Here is a 23514-nt window from a genome sequence, read left to right as displayed (position 1 = left end):
CTAATAAGAATAAATGGTCTCAACAGGCCTTTTTTCAATAAAAAAAATATGAGTTTAATCATTTTTCATGAGTGGTAAACTCATATCAATGATTAAAGTGATGCGTTAAAAACATTTCAAATTCATTTCGTATTTTATTTGACTTCATGACATAAAATAACCCTTAATTTCTGTGTTTCCAAAAAATAGTAGGTTGAAAACCCCCTAAGATGCATATTCTGCATACATAATCAATAAAATGAGTTATACACTGATTGTGTCATTCTTTCATATGATTCTTTTGACATTTATATGTCATATAATATCTTATGTTTGCTTTAAAAACACAAATGATGAACTTTTAAAATATGACTGATAGACTAAAATGTGCCTTGCGCTTCCTCCTTTCCTCCATGGATGTATTATAGTAAAGTTCCTCATGGTCAGCCATGCTTGTTAGAAAAGAGGGCGTGGCTCTGCTACAGTCCACTTTAGATGATTTAGAACTGTGTGACTGGCTTACAGACATCCAGTCAAATAAGTCTGTGCATTTGGGTGGAGTCAGATGACACTTATCATAGATCTAGACATCCTAGAAAAGTTCCTCCCATTGGAATGGGCGGGGGATCGAAACAGGTAAACTTAAAGTAGCAATAACACAGAGTAAAAGCGCTCTATTATAAGTAAAGTCCTAAACTTCAATTAACTAAAAAATACAATACTTCACTCTCAAATGTAGCAGGGCAGATGTAAGTAAAAAGAAGTATAAAACAGAAATACTCAAATTACATGTATCTTTGACATTTTACTTAAGTGTTACAGATATGCAGTAAATGTACTTCCACCACTAATAATTATGCTGATAACTTGCTCTAAATATTACTGTAGAGCTGCTTTATGCTGAAAATGTACTTTTTCAAATATAAAAGTATACAATATATATATATAAAACTAGCAGTGTTAACAATCTGATTTTGTTACATTAACCAGAAACCAAGGTGACAGAAAACAAGATCATTCCTCCTTTAGGAATGATTGCAATGACATAGTACACGACTAAAATGTCTAGTTATCAGGACAGAGGTCAGGGTTAAAGGCACGAGTCAGCGAGCTGAGTCAGAGCTTTGGCAACAACAGGGGTCCATACATTACTGTAGCCCCTGACTCCATATACGGAAAGCTATCTCTGTAGTGCAGCATAAGCCTTGTAACATGAGCCCTCAGATGGGACTTGGGGTCATACATCACTCCAATGGTAACGCAACCCTCTCTGCAAAGTGACTTTATGTCCTGTACCTCTGCAGCTCTGTCTCTGTGGTCGCCTCAGACCCACGCACACATGTCATTATGTTACACCACCTCTTTACAGTACGCTACAGTCATTTCTCAAGCTAAAAACATCAGAGGGAGTATATACATGCAGCTGTTCTCTCCTTTGGTTTTGTAGTGGTTGTTTGCAGAAAATAGTTTTGAAAATCCGTTTTGAAATCATGGCTCCAGATTTATGTTTGTCTTTGGTGTGTGCGTCTTGTTTAAGGCGTATTATACAGCATGGCTCAAGAGCGTGTGAGTGAAAGCAGAGTGCATGTGTCTGTATTCTCCATCAGTTTCACTGACCTACTAAGAGAGGAGTTGGGCAGATGAGCTGGCTTTGTTCATCTTTAATTTGTCACAGCTTGCGGCTATACCCTCATTTAAAGTGGTATGATGCAGTATGATCCTATGTGTTGCATAGTGTCTCTGGAACATTTAGGGTGTGAGGTCACTCACACTGTGATAAATGAATTTCAAATCTTCCACACTACAGGTAATTACACAGGACCATTATTCCCGCTGTAGACATGGAGGAGCCTGTCCTCATGTCGTTCTCTATTCAATGTGCCGATGTTAGTCGGGCTCATATGACAAGCCAAATTCTAAGATGACATTTCTTGAGATGACAAGGTTTAAATACAGGCTGAATCAAATGACATGTTTCCTTGCAAATCGGAGACACATAAAGACTTTGAGTGAGTGACAGAAAAAACATTGGGCCCCATGCAAGAAATGATATACAACATATTTTCTATTTTTTTTGTGCTCGTATTTAGAATTTGTTCTTATTTTGTTAGTAGCCAATAATTTTTGGGATTCACCAATGTTTTCTTATTTGTGTTTATTTTTTTTCGAGTGGTTGAGAGCAATTGTACCAAAATAAGAAAAAAACATCTTGTTTTCACAGTCCACAAATTGCTGTCCAACACAAGGAAAAATAAGTTTTATATTTGAGGAACATTTAAACAATGCATGAATATCATTTAATCATATTTAGATGGGGTTTTAGAGTATTTTTGACTGGATTATTTGATTTCAGGACCAGTGTCAAGGGAAGGTAACTAAGGACTATTTACTCAAGTTCTGTGCTCAAGTACAAATTTGAAGTTCCATTACTTGCATTACTTGCATATTTTAATCTCATGCCACCTTCTACTTCCACTCCACTACACTTTAGATGGAAATATTATACTTTTTACATCTCTACTATTATAAGATAACTACTTTAAAAATATAGATTTTTGTGCACAAACCAAAAGTATGAAAATATACACTTTCGCAGCTGACACAATTAGTCAATTATTTGGAAAATTAATTGGCAACTATTTCTTTAATTGCGTGAATCATTTTTCATGCAAAAAACATTTCATGGTTCCAACTTCTCATATATACTGTATGTATGAGGAACTGTTACTATTTCTTTTAATCATTTAAATTATTGTGATTTATTAAATTCATTTAAACCTTTTTGCATTTGTAATTTTACTTTTATTACTTCAGTGCATTTCCCTGAAATTACATTTACTTTGTTTTAGTTTAAAAATACTTCAGTTTCGCTACTGCAGCAGAAGTTCTTCTAGCAGTCTTTTTTGGTGTCATGTCTCCAGTCTTGTTCATGTGTCAGAGTCTTTGCACATGGCACAAAACCTGCCCTTATATAGTGTTAGGGGGCGTTAACTGTGCTTATGGGTGACCAACCCATAATCAACTGGGATTCATCGTTGAGCACACCTGGTCAGAGCAGATTTGGATAATTAAGAATGTTTGCTGCATCTGAAGTTGACTTCTCTTATATTTTTTCTATTACTAGAAAATTAAGAGAAAATATCAGAGAATTATAAGAGAATGTTGCTGCTTGAGGCCCATTTTTTGGTTTTGTCAATCTTGTGATGTTCAGGGGGATGAGGGGTTAGATGTGAGCACCTGCAGTTTTAAGCAGCTGACACTGGTCTCCTCTGACTTAACATCAGGGTTGACAATCGTTTGCCTGCTTCCATATTTGTTTGTTGGCCTAACCAGCTGGAAAGCAGGGACTGTCATGTGGGAAAATGATTAACAAATTGTATGCTCTTTAGCAGATGAATGCGGCTGTTAAGCCATGGAGATGTCACCTTTCAGCAGGAAGCCCAGGATGAGACGCTGAGCGAGGACTTTGTTCCACCTGGATGCATGGCAGAGTGCTGAGTGCAGGGCTGCTGACCCAGGCACCGCTTCATTTCAACCTCAGCAGCAACAGCAGCACTGAGACTCGGTCCTCACCCTGGCCCCAAACACAAAGCACCTCTACAAAAGCCAGCTGCTGCTCACACTGCCATTAAAGGTGACGACCACATTACTCTTCTGTGCTCACATTTTTATAGGGAGAGAAGGAGGCTATTTTGTGTAGTTTTGCCCCATTTTTCTCCTTTTGTTAGAGTATGTCCAGCTTAGTATGATAAGTCATGACACAAAACAGCTCTGAGCATAAAGACCAGCTTTCATAAATATAACCTCCATCCACCCACATCTTCTCTGGGGTGACTGGTGAGACGGTGGAAAACCACAGACATCCTTGAGGTCAAGTGGGAGGTTCACTGGTGAAGCTTTCTTATGGTTCACCAAGTCAAAGGCACCCACAAAGACACTCAATGTGGTTTTCAAAATTTGAGTCACTCCTATAGTAAGATGTGGTGCACATGTCGTCTAGCTCCCTGACTAATTCATGTAATTCATAATGACAGGATTAGCCTAAATGTTGTAAAGCTGCCTCGTAGCAGTGCATCTTACACATGTTCAGAGAAATCAAATGTCAGGGCAAAAGAGACGAGAGGCCACATTTAAACTCCCAATAAACTGGAGTGATTCCAACTTTCTCTGCTTTTGATAAGGTCATTACAACAGCTCGCACAATACCACACAGATTGGCGACTAAACTAGAATTTCATTTAGACTGTGCCAAGCTGAAAACCCTGACCTTTTAAGAAGATCTCACAGTGTCAAAATGAGGTGCTAATTCTGCTCTAAATTCACACAATCTGCATATCCAACTTCTTCCACCACCGAAACCTGTTTTTACTGAGCTTTAAGTGAGTTTGGTAATTCAGTTCTTATATGCATGTTCTTTTATACTTTGGGTATGAGTTTTATTTGATAACACACTATAAAAAAAAGTATTTTAAAGCGCAATATGCAAAATGTTTCTGTAAAAATTCAACAATCATACTGGTCAAAATCACAGAGTGGTGCTGCAGCAGAGTAAAGCCTGCCATAAGACAATTACAAAAAAATCAGATAAACAGAGACAAGCAAATTTGCCTTCTGGAGAAACTAAAATATATATATATATATATATATATACACACACACACACACACACACACACACACACGCACACACACACACGTATATATGGGCATTTTTTTACCGCAGTGAAAATGTTTTTGAAAAGCTGAACATCCACAAACATGGATTAAAGATTTTTTTAAGATACATTTTTTGATGATAACATCTATCTTTTTTTAAACTTCTGGACTTTAAAACACTCTTGAGTTATGGAAAGTGATCACACAAGTCACAAACATTCCTATGCAGCCACCACTGGAATCTTATGCTGCAAATATTAGTTCAGCCTAATCTTTATCTGCAACATTGAAAATATACCGGGTTTAAACAGAATAAACATACACGTAAAAAAGAAAAAAAACTGAATGTTGATTTCTCACAATAACTGGGCGTAGAAAATGCAACCATGTTTTTTGTTTTATCGTTTCCATTCTCCACGATACGGATTTTGCCATAGAAAGCTGTATAGCATATAAGAGCATATGCTCCAACAAACCCTGGCGCACACTTCCACTCAGAGTTGATGTGTCAATCAAAAGGTCTATCAATGTCTGTCCTCAGGCAGAGGTGCCAAGATGACAAACAAGACATCTGGGACTCAGAGTGCAGCTGTGACTGGGGCATGGCAGGAGATGCCTGAGTCACTAACACCTTCAGAGGGGTGACGAGCTAGCAGCCTTATTAGAACCTCATGTCACCTCTGACGGCCCCCCATGGCAGACATGAGAGCGGGCTCGAGAGTCACAGAGGTCTGGCACCAGCTGGCAGAGTGACCCGGGCCCTGTGGCTGATGCCCTGGCTACGTGGTGCCAGTGTGTGCGGGCCTGGGAGACAGGCCAGGGCCACCGCGACTGTCTGCCTGGATCAGCTCTCGCTGGGAGAGAGGACAGCCCCAGGATCCCCATGTGGACAACTGAGGGCGCAAAGGCCTCGTTTACTGGCTGAGATTGACCTTGAAACCTACAGTAGCCATGACTGATCCTGTTTAGCAGAGAGGATGACATGCTAGTTAACTAAACGTGAGGTTTCCTAGATAAATCTCTCTCATCAGTAATCACAATGATCAAGTTTAAAGACAACTGGGTTGCTCAATATAATAAGAAAACGTATAAGGGGCAGAGTGCTGTGTGAATCAATAATTCTGGTTTATTTGTAGGTATTTCAGGGGCCATTTACACGGCAACAGTTCATGCACGAAACGTTTAACTTTTGTTGCCGTTTGGCTTTTTGTTCACACAACAAAAAGCATTTTAGGGACCTGAAAACTTTTGAAACCATGTTCCAGAGTGTAATCTTTTAAAACACAACCTGTTCTGTCGCCATATAAACTGGCAATGCGCTTATCCTGTGAGAACGGTGACGTCGTGGCCGCAGTTCTTGCAGGTGCATTACACTTTAGACAGCCATGCATAAGTAGGAGGACAACAATAACAACAATGGCACAATATTGAGCTGTGTTTGTGCTGCTGTTGGTTCTTGTGCGTGAGTACACCACCGTTTTCTTGTTTGTTTATACTCACCTCTCTGTAGAAGAACGCCTTTATGCGCAAGCGCGTGGTGTTTTTTTATGACGTGTCATAACAAAGTTACACCACAAACTACTGGCCTGGCATGTATAGTACAGCGTTTTTTGGTTGTTTTTGTGGATCCATGTATACAAGGCCTTTTTCACAATGTTATCATATGAACACAGACTTTTTTAAAATGCAAAGGACAGACTTCTGCATTTGTAGTGGGGCTGTTCAAGGTGCATCCTGACTTGACAGTAAAAATACAATCACCATCACCCCACTTCGTGTTTTATGGAAACTACATATCATCTTGAACAATAATAATATATATGCTCTTGCTGTTACATTTAACACCGTCCCTTTGTTCTGTCCACGGTCTATCAACAAGCTCTTTACCTGTCAAAAATAGAATGACGACCGCTCAGAACTTCAGCAATGGGTGAAGGCTGAAATATAGGAGGTGTGCACTGTGTTGCTCCCTGGAAAGGGAAGTGAGAGAGCTGCTCTGTGCCTACAGGCATCTGAAGTGCCAGAGCGCAAGCCAAAATGAGCCACAGCAAGGGCAGGCAACCCTCCACCCAGCAGCAAAATCATCAAACTTTTAATGACTTGGGCAATTACCCCCAGTGAGCCTGCTTAATGGCATCCATAGGACGTCACTAGACACCGCTCACTAGGCTACACCAGCCTCTTCCCCACACTAACATACAAGACTAATGTGTGCCCTCCCTTCTCCACCATCAGCCCCCCTGCAGATCCACGCACACCATGACAGCTGTTCTTAGGAGTAGGTGAAAGACCCTGGAAAAGCTCATTGAGTGCCATTGGCTCTGCTGTTGTTATTGTGTGCGGTTCACGAGTTCCAAACCTGCCAACCCGAAACACAACAGGCATTATAATTACTCTGACACATGATTTAAATTTAATTAAATGATACTAATGCATTTTTTAAAATGTTCCTCAAATATAAAACTTATTTTTTACTTGTGTAAGCTGCTAATATTTTTTAGCATCCATCCCCACGCTTCCTGGAATGTTGTTGCCAGCGGAGAAGTCGCAGAACATAACTCTGTGGAAATTCATTCAGCTCGCAATTGTGTTTCATCGACATTTCGCACATATCGTTTTAGTTTTGCGTAAATATTGAAGGGAAACCTGTCTAGATACTCCTTACTTTTTAAGGGGAAAATTTCACTCATCCAAATGAATACCGTGTAAGGCTCCGTATGAGTGGGTCTAATGCAAATAGATAGAGATAATGTAATGTGTAAATGAAATGCATGTGAGTATCTGAATGTGATTCAAACTGTAAAAATTGCTGTGAATACTGTAAATGAGGAGAATCAAGCTGGGCAGTGCTGTTGTATGGTTGTTATCTTGCATTCATTTGCAATCAACGTGTCATCTAGCTGATGACTGCGCGGCTGTGCTGTAGGACCATCACTTATGCAAGGGAACGGTGCAGGGAACAGGCTCTTCACTATCGTACAGTATGCATGACAGGACCTCTGCTGCCTGCATGTGTCATTCTGCACACCTCCGCAAGGCCATGTAGCAGGGAGACACACACAGCTGCACAAAAACACACAAATTCAGCATGCAACAACTGTGCAATATTTTAATTATCTTACCTGTCATTTCTGCACAATGCACTTCATTACTCTGACTCCTGACAATGTGTTGTCATTATGCACTGTAGGTAATGACTTGAAGCACAATATCAGCTAAGTTCACTGCCTGTCCCAACTCTGCACTCACAATTCCTGATAGATTGTGCAATTACAGACCTCCTGAGCCTTTGCCACACTTTGTGTTATAAATCCTGAAAGGTTAACAGCCCTCCTAAAGCACTTGCAGTGATAATGCAAGGGAGCCCCCGTTGTCCCTGCACAACATCCTGTATAGCAACACTATCTAATTAGCCCACTTAAGGACTTCTTTCATTTTAATGCTAAGAGTATGGATAGCTAGCAGCAGAGCGGCATAGATAAAGATTCAAATTGTCTCCTGACAATGGGGACCATATGTTAATGGCTATTCCCCCTTGGTTAGGAGCATGCCCCAGGGAGATGGCACTGTGCACTTCATGGCCCATGGAGAAAAAAAGAGAGAGAGAAAGATACACATGCATACATCACTTTACACCAAAGCTTTATTTTAGCACGACGGCCTATTGTCACAGCAGCTTCTCTGCTGAGCCAGCTAAAACCGACTAAATGCAAGCCGAAATGCCTGCGTTCTGCTGATAAACTTTCTCACCAATTATACAGTGAGACATTTAAAATCTGATGCAAACACTCGGCTTTGGGAGACACATTAATAATAAGCGACGTCCCTCTGTGCAGCTTTCTGTGAAACAATACAGCAAAATGCCTTCCCTCACTCCCTTCATACATGCATTATTTAAAAAAAAGTATCATCTGAAGGGTTAATTTTTTCACCTAGTGAACAGTTGACAACCTGTTTTCATGTAATTTCCTGTCTTTACTTTTTTTCCCTGATGTCACAGGTCATTGAATACAGTGCAGATACCAGCAATGAGCCAGGGGTGATTCCTCTCCTGCTCTCCTGCTTGGATCCAGCCCAGAGCCAGGTGTTACACTGATAATTGGCCCACAGTGTGGATTTTTGTTTCGCACTTGGCTGAACTGCTAGGGTAACAGTAACAGACACGGTCAGAGCACCAGTTGGCTCGTACCGAATCATGTCAATACCCCCAGGAGAAAAAGCACCCACATTATATTTCTGTGTGCACAGCAAAAAGTTGTTCCACCTGTGAAGGAATGCATATTATATTATCTGGGGGTGTTAACAAGATATTTGGCTATGGGAAACCTACACATCTTCATTAATTGGTGTAATTTGTCAAAAACTGCGCTCACGCATCCTCAACTTACCTCTTAAAAAACCCAGCATTCCTGCTATAGATATCCAGGCCTGTTATTCTTGTTTCAAACAGACCTAGGCTGTTTTGTACAGTGTTTTGCTGTTTAGGAGTTTATATATAACATGAGCAGACAGAGTGAATTCCAGCTCTCTCCCTCTCTGCGGCTGGCTGGGACCAGTGCAGCCACGGCAGAGAAGGGTGCTGTGTGTCCTGCTGACCCACCCTGCAAATGAGAGGGTGCTGTGGTGCAGTGGCTGCTCCTAATTACTACCAAACAGCTGCAAACACATAGGGCTACAGCGAAGGGGCCCAACCATGCTGCCAGGCCAGGGGACAAGCCCTGCAGTGTGGGGAGGCCACAGGCGGCCCGCTGTGCTCCTCGCTAGCCCCAGTTCACTCCCACGCCATGAGGCCCCTGTTGCAGCCCAGCGCTCCTGCTGCCTCATCAACTTCTCAGGCTGAAATTGCAGGGTGGCAGGGGAATCATGTCTGTAAATATGACCGCACTGACAAAGAAATGTCATGGTCCCTGTTCAGCTGGCTGGGACTTTAGAGGGGGGAGGTATCTCTGTTTAGATCCATGCACACCATGACAGCTGCTGAACTCTGGTCCACAGCAGGAGGAAAACAGAAGACTGTAACCTCCAAACAGGTACAAAGCAGACTTTCATCTCAGATACGAGAGAAAGATGCACTGGCAGCTTGCAAAATAAGCTAAGAAATAGGTGTCAACCAATATTGGTTTTTCAGGGCTGATGCCGATACCTATTATTAGTAGTAGTTAATGAGATCGATTACTGATATGTGGAACCAATATGCATTTACAAGAAAATGAAAATCTTTCTGTCAATATTTAGAATTTGGACTTTAAAAAACTCTGACACCAAAACGTTTAAATGCCTTTTGCAAATGTTTGATCAAAACTGAAACTTTCATCATCATAAACAGCAAGTTCCCTGCAACTTTTGTTTATAAAGTCAAGTGAAGAAATGAATACATAAAAACTAAAATTTACTTGCATGCTGACACTTTCTCTGCATTTTTTAATTAATTAATTAGATTAATTTTATCAGCGACCATTAAAATAAAACGCTGATATAGATAATCGTCAAAATGCCAAATATTGGCTCCAATAATTGGCCAAGCCCATACTCCCTAAACCCCTACTAAGAAATAAGTTAATATGATTATAATATTAATAATTTTGTATGTAAACTGTATTTGAACCTTTAAAGAAGTGCTCCAAATAAATAGAAAGCAAACTGTGACACTCACCTGCCTGTTTCTCTCATCCATGATCCTGGTGATCTGTATCTTCTTCCGCCCCATGGCTGCGTGCTTTCCTGTCTCTCTGACACCTCAACAATACCAGAAAAACTACACGATTTCTTCCCGCACTCTTCTAGCACATTGTGCAACAGTCTATCTTCTTGTATATGCTCTTTCTTCGCGCTCTTCGACAGACCACAAACTGCAAGAGGACAGAAAGAGAAAGAGAGAGAAAGAGAGAGAGAGAGGGGCAGAAAGTTAACTTGACACTCGACAATGTCTCCTTAAGCACTTCAAAGCACCGGAGGGCTCTGCTTTCTGTTCTCAAGCACATTCAGAACGTCTGAGACCCACATGGTGTGCCCTTATCTGCTCCGCTGCTGCACTTGAACCACAGCTGAAGTCAATGAAAGACGGCTTCACACTTAGAGGGCAGCAGCTGTACAAGACTCAATGATTGGGTGTATTGAACTGTACAGTTTAAATTAAGTACATAGATTCAGACAATGGCAAGACGAGCTTGTGACACACACATCAAAATACTTTCACCAGTGGCTGAAACCATTAATGATGACTAATTTGTTCACTCCTAAAAGCAATGTTTGAAGAGGGGTCATCAACCTTTTCAGGCCAAGGAGCAGGGACCCTCTATAAAATAAAGTTGCACGTGAGGTAATTCCCTTAGTATATTTGGGGCTTCTCTTGTTTGCGCTTGTTTGTAGCTGCTAAGTCAGTCGTAGCATGGCGAGGTGTGGTCGCCTCACCCTCTGCATTTTTACTGCTGGTTTCTGAGGCGTGTCTCTTGGTTGAAAAGTTACAAAATAATGGGCTCACAAGAATGTTGGTACACGCTGACTAACAATACAGTTAATTGTTCAATATATTTCAATGAAAGGTTGGCTGACTAGTTCACCTTGCCGTTATGGATAAGTGCTGCGCTGTAATTCAGTTTTGGCTAGCTCACATGTATTTACAAGGATTCATGGGTAGCGGTTGGCTAATCACTAATGATGAGTACTGTAAATGACATTTTTAGTTTTTTATGAATAGGACGATTTATATTTACGAATAATACATTGGACCAATATTAAAGTGTACTTTTAGACCTTTTTTTGTAAATCTATTTTTATTGGTTTATGTGAGCATATATAAACAAATACACAAACAAATGAACATGAAGACCTTTCAATAGACAAATAAATAGATAAATGAAAATGTATTTGTTTATCTGAGGATGCCCTCAGGGTCATAGACCCCTGTTGAATGTCCAGGTTTTAAAGGAATAGTTTAACATTTTGGGAACTACACTTATATTTTCTCTGGAGAGTTACATGAAAAACTTGGCTGTCTTTAACAGTATCAAAATATGCTTCCCTTTGTTTTAACTCACTGTACTGAGATAAGCTAAAAAGCTGTTGGCTGTAGCTTCATTTTTACCACACAAGCACTAGACTCAAGTAACATATGTATGACCTAAATATGTTTAGATAGAGTTTTTCTAAGCTATGTTCATCTTATACAAAGTGTTTGTCTATGTTCCCCTGCCTGCAGAGACGGAACATTTCCTTGCTCCTCCTGAGCTGACCCACCCTGTCACCAACTTTGCTCTTAAGATGATTAAGAGAGCATCCAGTCTTAGGTGGACAGTGGTTGAAATCTCCTGGGCTGGAGGAGAAGCCATAGGGGGTGAGGAGGGCGGGGGTTATATTCCCACATGAGCTTGTAACCTGGCCAGTGGTTCAGATCGCACTGTTCCCCTAGGAACATCTGACTCTGTCCTGCCTCTGCATCTCTGCGAGAAGAGATATAGCCCCCTCCCTAGAGGCGCATCCATCACTTAAACCCAGCAAATAGAAATGTCTAAACAACTACGTTTCCCAGATGAGTACAAATGTAGAAAGGTTAACAACTCAGGCCATTAGATGCAGTCAGCAGTTGTGAAGCGAGGAAGCCAGGGGCCGAACTGGCAGTGAAAAGGAAAATGACCAGTTCCAGTGGCACACGGTTATTATGGGTTACAGATGGACTGGCATTATGGTGTCTGGCTGTCTGAATCGGGGCTCCACTGAAGGCAAACTTGACTGAGATCACCTCGCTAACTACCCACGCATGGCCGTCTGAGCCAGGAAAGTAACCGCCTGAACCCTCACAAAGAATTTCCCCAAACCACATCACAACAGGCCAGGGAGAATGACGATGTTCTTGTTCATTCACCATTTCTCACACACATACACACACACACACACACACACACAGAGTGGTGTTTGAGCCAGAGGGAGATCGGGGGATGCAAAAAGTGATAACCTTTCACTGCGTTTATATAATACTGAAACCTTCAGTGAATTTACTGGAATGGGAGGCATACACTGTCAAATTAAACAAGTGACTTTTACTTTAAAAAATCTACAAAAACCATTGCCTTGAAAAATACAAGTTAATATAACTATTAGTATTAATTTATGTTTACTTTATATCTAATGTTCAGTAAGACTAACTTGGTTTGCTGAAGTTGCTGACACTAACAATTTTTAAGTTGCAACAACTTGTTTGTTATACTTACTTTCCTATTTTAAGGCAATCGGTTTCAAGATTACTTTATGTAAAATCAACTTGTCAGATTTTACAGTGTACTGGTGAATTCACCGTGTGTTCATAAAATTAATGGAGAGGATGGAAATTTGGATATCTCCATCTTGTTTCTTTCCTCCTTTTTGGGAAATGGAGATTCATTACATCAGATTTCATGACACAAAGTGTCAAAACAGAGAGCTATTTGCGAGTAGGCAAGTGGTGGACCTGACAGACCACTGTGGTGTACTTTATCTGCACAGAGGTAAGGAGATAATCTCTTTCTCACTCAGCGTTTGTACAGCGTGGAACTGTATTGGTTGAGAGTTTTTGTACTGTTTGCTTTTTATCGTGGCTGTAAATAAAAGTTTTATTTGCTGCCTTTTAATTTGGATGCACTCGTTGACAGCATTCTGCAGTTTTATCCGTGCGCCTATGTGTGAACTTGTGTGTTGGTTTAGAGAAGCTTATCTGAGGTGGACTAATCAGTGATCATCTGTTGAGGCTGGTTTGAATTAACCACAACAGTTCTGTTTGTGCATGTGTTCATCAATGTAACACGAGTGGGAAACTGTACTTCAGAAAGAATCGAGACACTCTCACAAATACACATCCTTTCCTCTCTTTATGCAGAGGAGCTGCCACAGCAGGACAGTTCAAGTCTAGAGGCATAATAGACTGTGTCATGACATTTCTGTTACACAGATACAAAATGACAAGCTGAGGGGACCCTCAGACTGTAGGTGTGTCGCACTCCCAACTTAGTGTCCACATTCATCAAAAGTTTGTCGGAAAGCTTAAACATCTTGCTGACAATTGAATGATCACTCCATCTAATGCTGCGGTTGATCATAACACAAGATATTTTACTTTAGATCAAATAACGCAATTTCAAATCTCCAGAACGAAATAGGAAATATCCAGCTGGCACCACCACCCAGATAGACATGTCAGAAGATGGTCAGATTACAAAGAAGAACAATGTCTGCACTGTAGCAGAGTGCATGTTTGTGCGTGACACTCTGACTTCTCTTGAGTGTTAGAAGGGGACAGAGTATCTGTTTATGGCCTAAATCATCATGTGCTTTCTCCCTCTCTCTCTCTCTCTCTCTCTCTCTCTCTCTCTCTCTCTGTGTGTGTGTGTGTGTGTGTGTGTGTGTGTGTGTGTGTGTGTGTGTAAGAAACAGAGACGAAGAGATAAACATAAAAAGAAAGGGGGCAAACCGAGCCTGGGAGCAGGGGCAGGACAACACGAGGCTATGAATCTACCTCACTGTGCAGCCACATGGTTGATACTTGTGTACTCAATGTAAACAGAAACCCCCCTGCAAAAGCCCCATCAATTAATCATGAACTATATAATCACAACAGTAATGATAAGCATAATAATAGTTTCGGTCATTAAAAGTGTACAGTCTTCTATTTTGGTCCAACCGTTTACAGCAGTAAGCTGAGGTGCTTAACGCTACAATTACTGTACTGTCTACATGTGCTGCACAATAACTGCTTTTTAATATATATTTGCAGTGGTTGGCCTTTTCTGTTAAAACAATTCCTACATATGGTTTTTCCAGCAGTACATTTAGACCTTTTCTGGACTTTTTGCATCAATGTGATTAGGGCTGGGGGACATAGCTTTAAAATTTTATTGCAATATTTTAACGCTATATTGCAATACACAATATGTATCGCAATATTTTTAAGCATCCTTTAAACTAATGTTAACTACTGAAATAAAATATTACTGAATGAACTGCAGTTAAAATTGAGTTAAAGAACAATAAAGTTAAATAAAGTAGCTACTGTCAAATAATAAAGTGTCATTGTTGTTGATGTTTTTGCTTCAGGTCAACAGTTGGATGTTAGCGTTAGCAGACAGTTAAACCAATACTGCAGCGCCTTTAATCGTGAGGATTCATTCACTGTGAGCAGGCAACAAACTAACAGCGCTCCAGTTCAAATATTATTAATATTTCCAAGTTTCACTGGTGCTCTGTGGTCGCAAAATGTGACTAAATCACATTTTTTTTAAAGAAAACATACCTATTGTGTTTCTGCCAATAAAGCCCCCTAAATTCTACATACTGGACCTTTAACAAAGCTTAAATGACTCAGAAAACAAGAACTAACATGACAGTTTATTGACAAGGAACCTTGAGAGACAGGAATTTAAAAAAAAAAAATACTAATGAATGAGTTGTGTTGACAGTTTTTTTCTTGTTCAGTGAAAACAGAATGCAATTATACTAAGGGGAGCCTTTTCCATGTGGACGCACAGAGGACAAAGTGTGCAGCATCAGATCTGAACATCTCGGCTCACAGCAGCTCAGTTATTTGTTAGGTGTGTATTTATTCACAGCAGAAATCCTACAGCACACACTGTATGTCTAACATCTACCGGACTGAACTTGATGGTCTGTCTGTCATTATGAAGTTGTTAAAAGTGCAATCTTGATATTTTATACATAAAAAATAAATAAAAATATGGGATCGGTGCTGGGAGAGAAATCTGTGCATCCCTAGTTTGTACACACACGCAGCACAATGCATAACAGCATCACACACTCTTCTCAAAGACCTTGATATGATACACCTGGTCCACTTTGATATCAACCAGTCCAGCACTTCCATAAGTTGGATACCAAACATTTGCACAACATAAATCAATGTGCAGAGAATATGTCCATGTCGCCACATGAACAACCACAGCAGCTTGACAGGACATTAATGTGACATGTCCAACAGAAGGAGTCCATGTCTCGTACTGTACCTTCTGTTAAACACACGGGCAGCACAGGAACACGCTGTATCAGTAAAAGTAACAGCATTACAATCATTTCTGAGCAGAGCTGTTTTGATCCTTCGTGACGAGGTGTGAGACTGGTCAATTGACAGGAGGGCCAGCCTGCCTCCACGTCCCTTAAGACAGACCATGGAGACACTGGGAGGCTTGGTGACAGGACTGGCCCTTTCACAATCAATAAAACATGCTCAATTCCCGCTGTGACTAGTGGATACAGCACGTCCTCCTCCCTCTATGCCTGTTCACACAGAGTTGAGGCATTACTCCCTCAACTGTTGTCCTACATATAAAAGCTAACATGAAATGACACAGTAGATTTATGTTGCACAGTTTGCCTAATGAACAAAAGAATGAGGCCACTGTTATTCTGTACATTTGCAATATAATAAAACTGTCTATGCTAGATTGCTATAATTCTTAACAATCTTAACCAGTGTTTCCCCTAGGTTTACAGGTTTGGGGGGGGGGGGGGGGGTGCCTGGGCTGGATGAGGATGGTCTTCCGTGGGACCCTACCCTCCCCATTCATTTTCTATGCACTGTATTCATCTATAGCTTATTTATTTATTATTTATTAATTCACCAAGTTCAGTCTTGTAGAGTCAGGAGGAGTATTTCCTCTCTGACAGCCAAGTTGGATCAAAGCCTGTCATCCTGTGGTGAGTGCTGTACTGGGGATGTAGTTTCAGCAGGAGAGCTGCTGGTGTTCTGTTTGGGACACCACTGATGCTGGTTTCATGGTGTGTGTGTGTGTGTGTGTCTTAAAACTGTGGATCAGTTTTTTTTTGTTTTGTTTTTTTTGCCTGCTTTTCAGATGGTTGGGGTTGATGTCTTTTGTAGGCTTTTAGACTAACGTTGGTCGACGGATCACTCCAAAAAGGGGGGCACGCAGTGTAATGGTAGTGGAAAGATTTTCCAAATAGAACTGAATATATTATATTATATTCCTCCTATCTGACCTGTGTTAATGAAGCAGCCACCATGTGCTGCAAGCATGCCTCCACTTCTCTGAACGTAATGGACAGCAGCCAAAGTCTTGAGCATAGCCGTGACAGTTGCGCTTCCTGTGCAAAGCAGCGTTAGCCTCAGTATCCTACCGCAGGCCGTGGGCAGACAACTTCCTGCCCCTCCACTTCCTGTTATTCAGGACCCTTCAACATGCCCCTCTGCGGGGGAGTCAGAGGGAGCCGGTAAGGAAATGGAGAGGAGGAAGAAAGGGAGGGACCACCTTGGGGACACCCATCCCCTCTGATCCTTCCCCGTAATACCGTCCTGGCTGTGAGTCTGAGACTAAACAACAACAGAGGCTCATCTCCTGTGGCTTCACTCTGTCTGCTTATGTTGTTTACTGAAAGGATCATTACACAGGCTGGACGACGTGTGCACGCTGCCTTCAGCCGCTCACTTTACAATTAGCAGAGAGAGAACTTTCCTTGTTATTCAAACACTCCACTGGTTACATAAGAATGAATCACAGCTTTAACAACACTAGTAAATATACATTGAAACAACATGATTATGACAGAACTACATTTCTGATAAGACAGAACAGCTTCACGCTGTAATCTGATGTGCATTGATATGGGGATTCCGTGAAATAATCCATGACGGCGTTCTTAAGTGTATCGAACTCAAAGTGTCAACACTGTGGCTTGGTTTGTGATTAGCTTCTGGCAGACTGGAGACATAAAGCAGAGCAGGCTAAATCCACAGTTTTACCGATTTGTTTCAATGGAGCCTTGACACCAGCGCAGTAGGAAATGAACATCCACCTCTTTGTTCTCGCTTTCATCAGGAGGTGCTGTACCTGTAAATGGGGCTGTTGGCCTGAGGGGAGTGGAGGCAAGCCAGCCCTCTCACGCTCTCTCCCTCTCTCCTTTTGTGAGAGCACGCTTATCTCCCTCTCCAGCAGTGAAAGGCAGGATTGTGGCCCCAGCAGCATCACTAGTGTTAATGTCTCCTGATGCTAATCTGACACACGGCTGATCCCTCAACAACCACTTTCTCCACCCCCCCCCTCAACCCCACCCCCTCATATCGCGTATATCTGAGGAACAGATATACAAACTCATTCATTTGAGCCCCTGTAAACATTCCTCCTCCCAGTTTCCACAACTTATCCTCATCTCGCACCACTCCCCGCTTCCATCATCCCCCCCCCCCCCCCCCATGTCTTAAATCCCCGCTTTCTTTTCCGGCCTCTCTCCCCTATTCTTTGAACGATATACATGTGCGCTCTACACAATTATCCCAAATCCTCGAGTTCTCCAAGGTAACCAAGGACACAGCATGAGATACTATCTAATCCTATAAGAGCATCTGAATATCCCCGGCTTAATGGCAATAGTCCGAACCCACTTAACTAAGCAAACTCCCCCAGTGAAAACCCAAACCAGGCACAGGCTTTCCGCCGACGCAAATAGCTCCCCAACATTGTACCCCCCCCCCCCCCCCCCCCCCCCCCCAGTCACGCAAATAAAACCCTCCCACCCCCCCCCCCCCCCCCCCCCCACCCCCCGCTTTCTTTCTCTCTTTCTTTGAACTCATGCTATACATTCCCTCACCTCAGTTTCCAAGGCAACTAATGAGATATAATTAATAAGAGCTATCGCAAGGGCATGCGAACAAAAAAAAGTGAAAAAGGAGGCTTTGACAAATGTAGACAGAGGTGAGGCAGTCTGCAAAACGTGGACTTTCTGCAGTACTTCCCCTTCCTCTGTAAAGCGTTGCTTGGGGTGACACTTCTCGTGCCGGAGAAAAATTTAAACATTTAAAGGAGAGAGTAAAATGATTATGATATGAACACCCTGAAGGTGTTGAAAGAGAATCAAACACACGGTTTGCACAAAAGAAAAACCTGCAGGTCAAAATTTTAAAAATTGTAAAATGAAGACTGGCAAATGTCCCATGAGGTGCTTACAGATTTAGCTAGTCAAGCATCTTATTTCATTAAGCAATATGTTTCCTCTGAATATTAAATCAGTCTGAAATTAACTCAATAGAGTGAGATATAAAAATGCATTGTTCAAAAGCAGACAGTGACCCACACAGTAGGGACAGCCACAAAGACAGCAGTGAGAGGCTGCACTGAAATGGCAGCCAAGCAGACAGCGAGTGGTTAATCTGCCCTGATGACTGGTAGCTCAGTCCAACTCTCCAGTGACCCAGCTGTAATCCCACATTGGATCGATGCAAGTTCAAACAATCCTCCATGCTGCTAGCACCTTGCTTGGGCTGGGGGATGGTGCTGTAAGACAGGGACCAGGAGATGAAAAGCTACTTATCACCTTCAAAAAGGAAAGAAAACCCCACAGGATGAACCTGCTCTCGCTGAGAAAACGTTTCACTGTGGGGCCACGCTGCACTGCCGACTGAATGGAAATGATGTCGCTCCTCAGATAAATACCGGACATGTATCCAATCTAAAAAATCTGAATGACGATGAGTGGATATAACAACTAATAACCAAAGGACATCATGTGCTGACAGCATTACCAGACAGACATCCTCCATCTCACTCTCACAGTACTGTCAGGGGATGAGAGGACTATGCAAGGTGACTTTGACTAGGTGCCTTGGGGTTTCATGAGGAAACGCCATTGACATTACATTAATTCCATGTCTCTTTTTTAACTGACTTAGTGCCACAGAGCCCCGGATAGCAAGAAAAAAATGAAAGACGTTTTTTGCTTTAGCTCCGAGGCCTGGGCAGCGGGGATCTAGAGGCCAGGAAGACAACAAATAGACAACATGATCAGCTACCAACTTTTCCCTCACTTAAAGAGTTGTCAAACAGAGCGGGGAGACATTCGTTCAACAGAGCAGGTTACACGGTTAGTCAGAAAGTTTCCATGTGTGGTTGATAGCAAGTGTGTGTGCAAAGAGAGAGAGAAAGAAAACAAGAGTGGAAGGGAGGAAGAGTCAGACAGAGAGAGGACAGTATGACTGTGTTAACTATGTGGAAAGATGTAAAGGAAACAAGACTAAAAGAAGCACCCCGCGCCCGTCCCATCCCACCTCACTGGTAGTGCGCGGCAGCGGCGTTGTAACATAATTACTGCTGGGACACTTCTATTCCCAATGATCCATTTGCGTCAGTCAGGTTCTTGAGCCCAGCCAATGAATGGATTCTCAGTTTCTCAAGGATAAAGTGGTGACCCTCTCCTAACAGTTATATCCATTTCATGTCGAAAAGCTACTCTCCATCTCAAGGTAAATCCCTCGATGCATATTTAAGTGAAACTTTTATGAACAAAGAAAATGAGGATAACTTCCTTGATGCATGAGCGGGGTGATGAATCATGTCTCATTAAAAATGAATGCATTTGACAACTGAGAAATCATAGACATATGCTACAGTTGCTATACTGTCCTACTAGCCTGAGTTTGTGCCTCTGAAGTATCACCATTACATTTGAGTCACAGAACTACACATCCCAGTTCCCGTCAAGAGAACTACGCAGTGATCCATGAAAGAAACATCTGAAGGTTCATAAAAGAACACTTAATGCTGTTCTAAAGGTAAATCCACATTTTTTAAAGACTCGTCTTACAATCTGGATCAAAAATATTCAGTCCATCTCATGGCACGAATCATTTTTAACTCATTTCATCTCTTTTTTTTCTATTCCACATGAAGGTGGTAGCTGGAAATAACATAATTCCTCACTCAAATCTATGTCATATATATTGGCGGTGGTGGAAGAATTATTCTGCATTGTAAAATCTATCCCGCTTAAAATAATCTTGGATTCTGATAACCTTGAAAAAGGAAAGTGACTAATAATCGTCATTTATGTTTACTTTACATTTAAGTGTTTCTAAGTCTTAACAATTTCAGTAGACCTAATTAGTCTGACTTAACTTGATCACGACAAAGAGGACTTTGCTAATAATGAAGTTCTATTTTCTTAACTTGTTTACAAAAATACAAATACGATGCACTAGTTTGCAACCAGCAGATATACACTTAGAATACTTGATTTACAGAAGTTGCTAAAACTGAGTAAAATTGATTTAATTAAACTTGTCATTTTTAAGTTGCAACTTAAGAAAATTAGGTACATATAAATTTTTTAAAAAATGTAATAAAAGTTACCTTACAAACATGAGTAAATACCATTACTAATCTTAATTTATCTTTACTTTATATTTAATTCTTAAGTTTAACTAAAATTAAGTTAAATCAGCTCAGCAGGTTTTACGGTGTAATCCTTCAATTCAATAGATATAAAATTACCACACTGCAAAGAATACTGCAAGTCCTGCATTGTACCGTAAATGTTATTTACGTAGAGATATATGAGTATAATCAGAAAAGTATCGTATTTTAATGTAAAGCAAAAGTACTCAATGAAAAAAATGTATAAAATCAAAATAATTACAAGCAAAAGCAGCAGCAACTCAAATTTGGGAAGCTTGAACCATGAAATGTTTTTGCATGAAAAATTACTTCACAGTATCAAAGTAGTTACCAATTAATTTTCTGTCAAACAGTCAAGTGACTGATTGCTCTGTTTCAGTTGCACTTGCTATTTTCACACTGTGTGAGAAAATTAAGTTAAGTTCTTACAGTTGTAACTATAAATGGGGGGTAATAAGTAGAATATTTCCATCAGAAATGTGGTAGAGTAGAAGTAGAAAGTTGCACGAGATTTCTATCCTCAAATAACATAAAACTACCTCAAATTTGTACTTAAGCAAAGTACTTATGAAAATAATTACCATACACAACTGTATATGGGTAAATATTTATTTTCATTTAAAATTTGGGGTAAATAGTAAATTATATGTAAAATATTATTATTATCATTATTATTATTATTATCTAAATATGTAAATTCTGTTTCTTTAAAAAAAAAAAATCTATTTGTTTATTTATACTGAATTAAATTAATTATTTTTATTTGATTTCATTTCATTTCATTTTATTGTGCAGCTAGCAAACTGAAAATATTCCAATCCAGATGGTTCTAAGAGTCTTTCAAGAAAATATTTTCAGGACATCTGTAAGTGTTGAAAGATTGCAAGGTATTTATAATCTGAAAAATGTTAAGGTTTAGTTCTGTGTCTCTAATGTAATAGTGATACATGAGAGGCACAATCTGAGGCTGGTGTCCCACTGGAGTTTCAAATTCTCGCAGCTACAATATTTCTACAGCATCACTGTGACTTGAGAAACCATCGGGTTAACCTTCTGACCCTTAGAAAGAATTAATAATCAGCCAATCTACAATTTGTGATGCTATATCTGTAAAAATGCAATTGACAGACTAAAAGCAAACTAATCACTTCACATTAACGCTGCTGGTTTAACAAACTATGTCTGTGAGCAAAAGCCCTCCATCACCGACATTCCTTATGACAGTGTGTCACTTTAACAAGTCAATCTTGACATGGCACAGCATCAGTGTTCTGCCCTCTTTATGGATGAACACTTCCTGTGTCACACTTTGCTCCTAATAATAAATAAAGTTTTTTGTTTGTTTTGTGATTGATTTGCTGGTGGAGCAAATGTTTCAAAGAAACTCACTTACGGTTTTTATAACACTTGCACACAAACTCGCACAAATAAAACATGCATGGTCCTAGAGGTTTATGCATTTGCATAGCATTACAGTGTGGCTGCTGTGGTCTGATGCGATGGCATGTGTCCATTTGCATGGCTGTCTATCATCAGATGGACTACTCACCAGGGAACAACAGTAATGCCAGCATTATGGGGTGTAACAGTTCCCCACCCTCACAGGAACCCTGCGAACTGTGTTAAGTGCCATGGCAGCCTTTTGATGTTGCGCCGACCGCAACTCAGAATTGGTAAACAGCAAAGATGAACCAAGATCTTCCTCCAGGGGGAATCCACAGTGTAAGGATATTAGGAACGTCATGCATAATGTGTCTCAGCAGCAGCACATTTACCCGATCTCAACACATCTTTTGAAACACTGTGGATCGAGATTAGACACTAAGATTCCCGATATTCAACTCTCCCCCAGTGTTTAATGATCAGCAGGCAGATTTCACTAAATAAATAGCGAGCGCTGCAACAGACAAGTTTTGTTGTAAACATGCATGTAGTCCATATCGTTTAGGATTACAGTTGCTGCTTTCAGAGAATGTCTGCTTTTAATGGAAAAAAAATTAAAAAGCTCAGAATAAATATTTGATTTTCTCTCCCCATTTTTATCTTCCACTCAATGCCTCTTTCCCACAGTGTTCCATTACATAAAAGGTTTATGCAATCTGAGCAGTGAGGATGGCCATGAGTCATAACAACAGTGAAAGGGGCTAGCTAAAGTAGAATTGATTATTTTTTCCCATACAATTTCATGTTATAGAATTAGTCTGTTAATGGTCTCACATGGACCTGTTAATCTCACATTTCATTTCATGCAATACATTTCAAATGAAACAGACACTTTCTGAAAACACAGAGTGACACATATGAGCTGGAAATTGTAGAAAATCTGGCTTTGTGCATGTTTGTCATGGGTTTTTATGTTATTAGGTGTCTGTACTGTCACACTGAGAGACAGTTTTCATTTTGAATAATCAGAGTCTGCTTTGTGAATGATGTGTTGTCACAGTAAACAGCAGTTACAAAAGCAGACAATTCCTGAAAGCCTGATTTTCACAGGGCGGATGGGACCGAAAAATGTGCAAGATATATCATAATTTCTCTGTCACTGATACAAGTTGGAAAACTGTAAACTGTTTCTCTTGTCTATGTCAATTTGAAAATCTATTGACATCAATAAACTGCATTCACTGAGCAAATCATCTGAGGGGCATTTCTGCAGCTACAGCCCACAGTTTCTCCCAAATCAGATGATGTGTGCTAGCTGTCACATGAATTCTGTGTGC

The 23514-nt window shown here is 40.6% G+C and overlaps 1 protein-coding gene across 7 annotated transcripts in view; it reads right to left on the bottom strand.

The window, feature by feature from the left end:
- Positions 1–23514, bottom strand: part of mef2aa (myocyte enhancer factor 2aa) — a 79641-nt gene that overhangs the window by 38823 nt on the left and 17304 nt on the right. For all 7 annotated transcript variants that reach the window (XM_042496904.1, XM_042496905.1, XM_042496909.1 and 4 more), the window contains exon 2: positions 10288–10483. In XM_042496904.1, the coding sequence (XP_042352838.1) occupies positions 10288–10341 (54 nt within the window). In that variant the 5' untranslated portion in view covers positions 10342–10483. The remainder of the gene's footprint in view (positions 1–10287; positions 10484–23514) is intronic.

The sequence above is a fragment of the Plectropomus leopardus genome, chromosome 11, assembly GCF_008729295.1.
Source record: "Plectropomus leopardus isolate mb chromosome 11, YSFRI_Pleo_2.0, whole genome shotgun sequence".
In the NCBI taxonomy this organism is placed as follows: domain Eukaryota; kingdom Metazoa; phylum Chordata; class Actinopteri; order Perciformes; family Serranidae; genus Plectropomus; species Plectropomus leopardus.
This window is presented reverse-complemented; position numbering and strand designations above follow the sequence as displayed.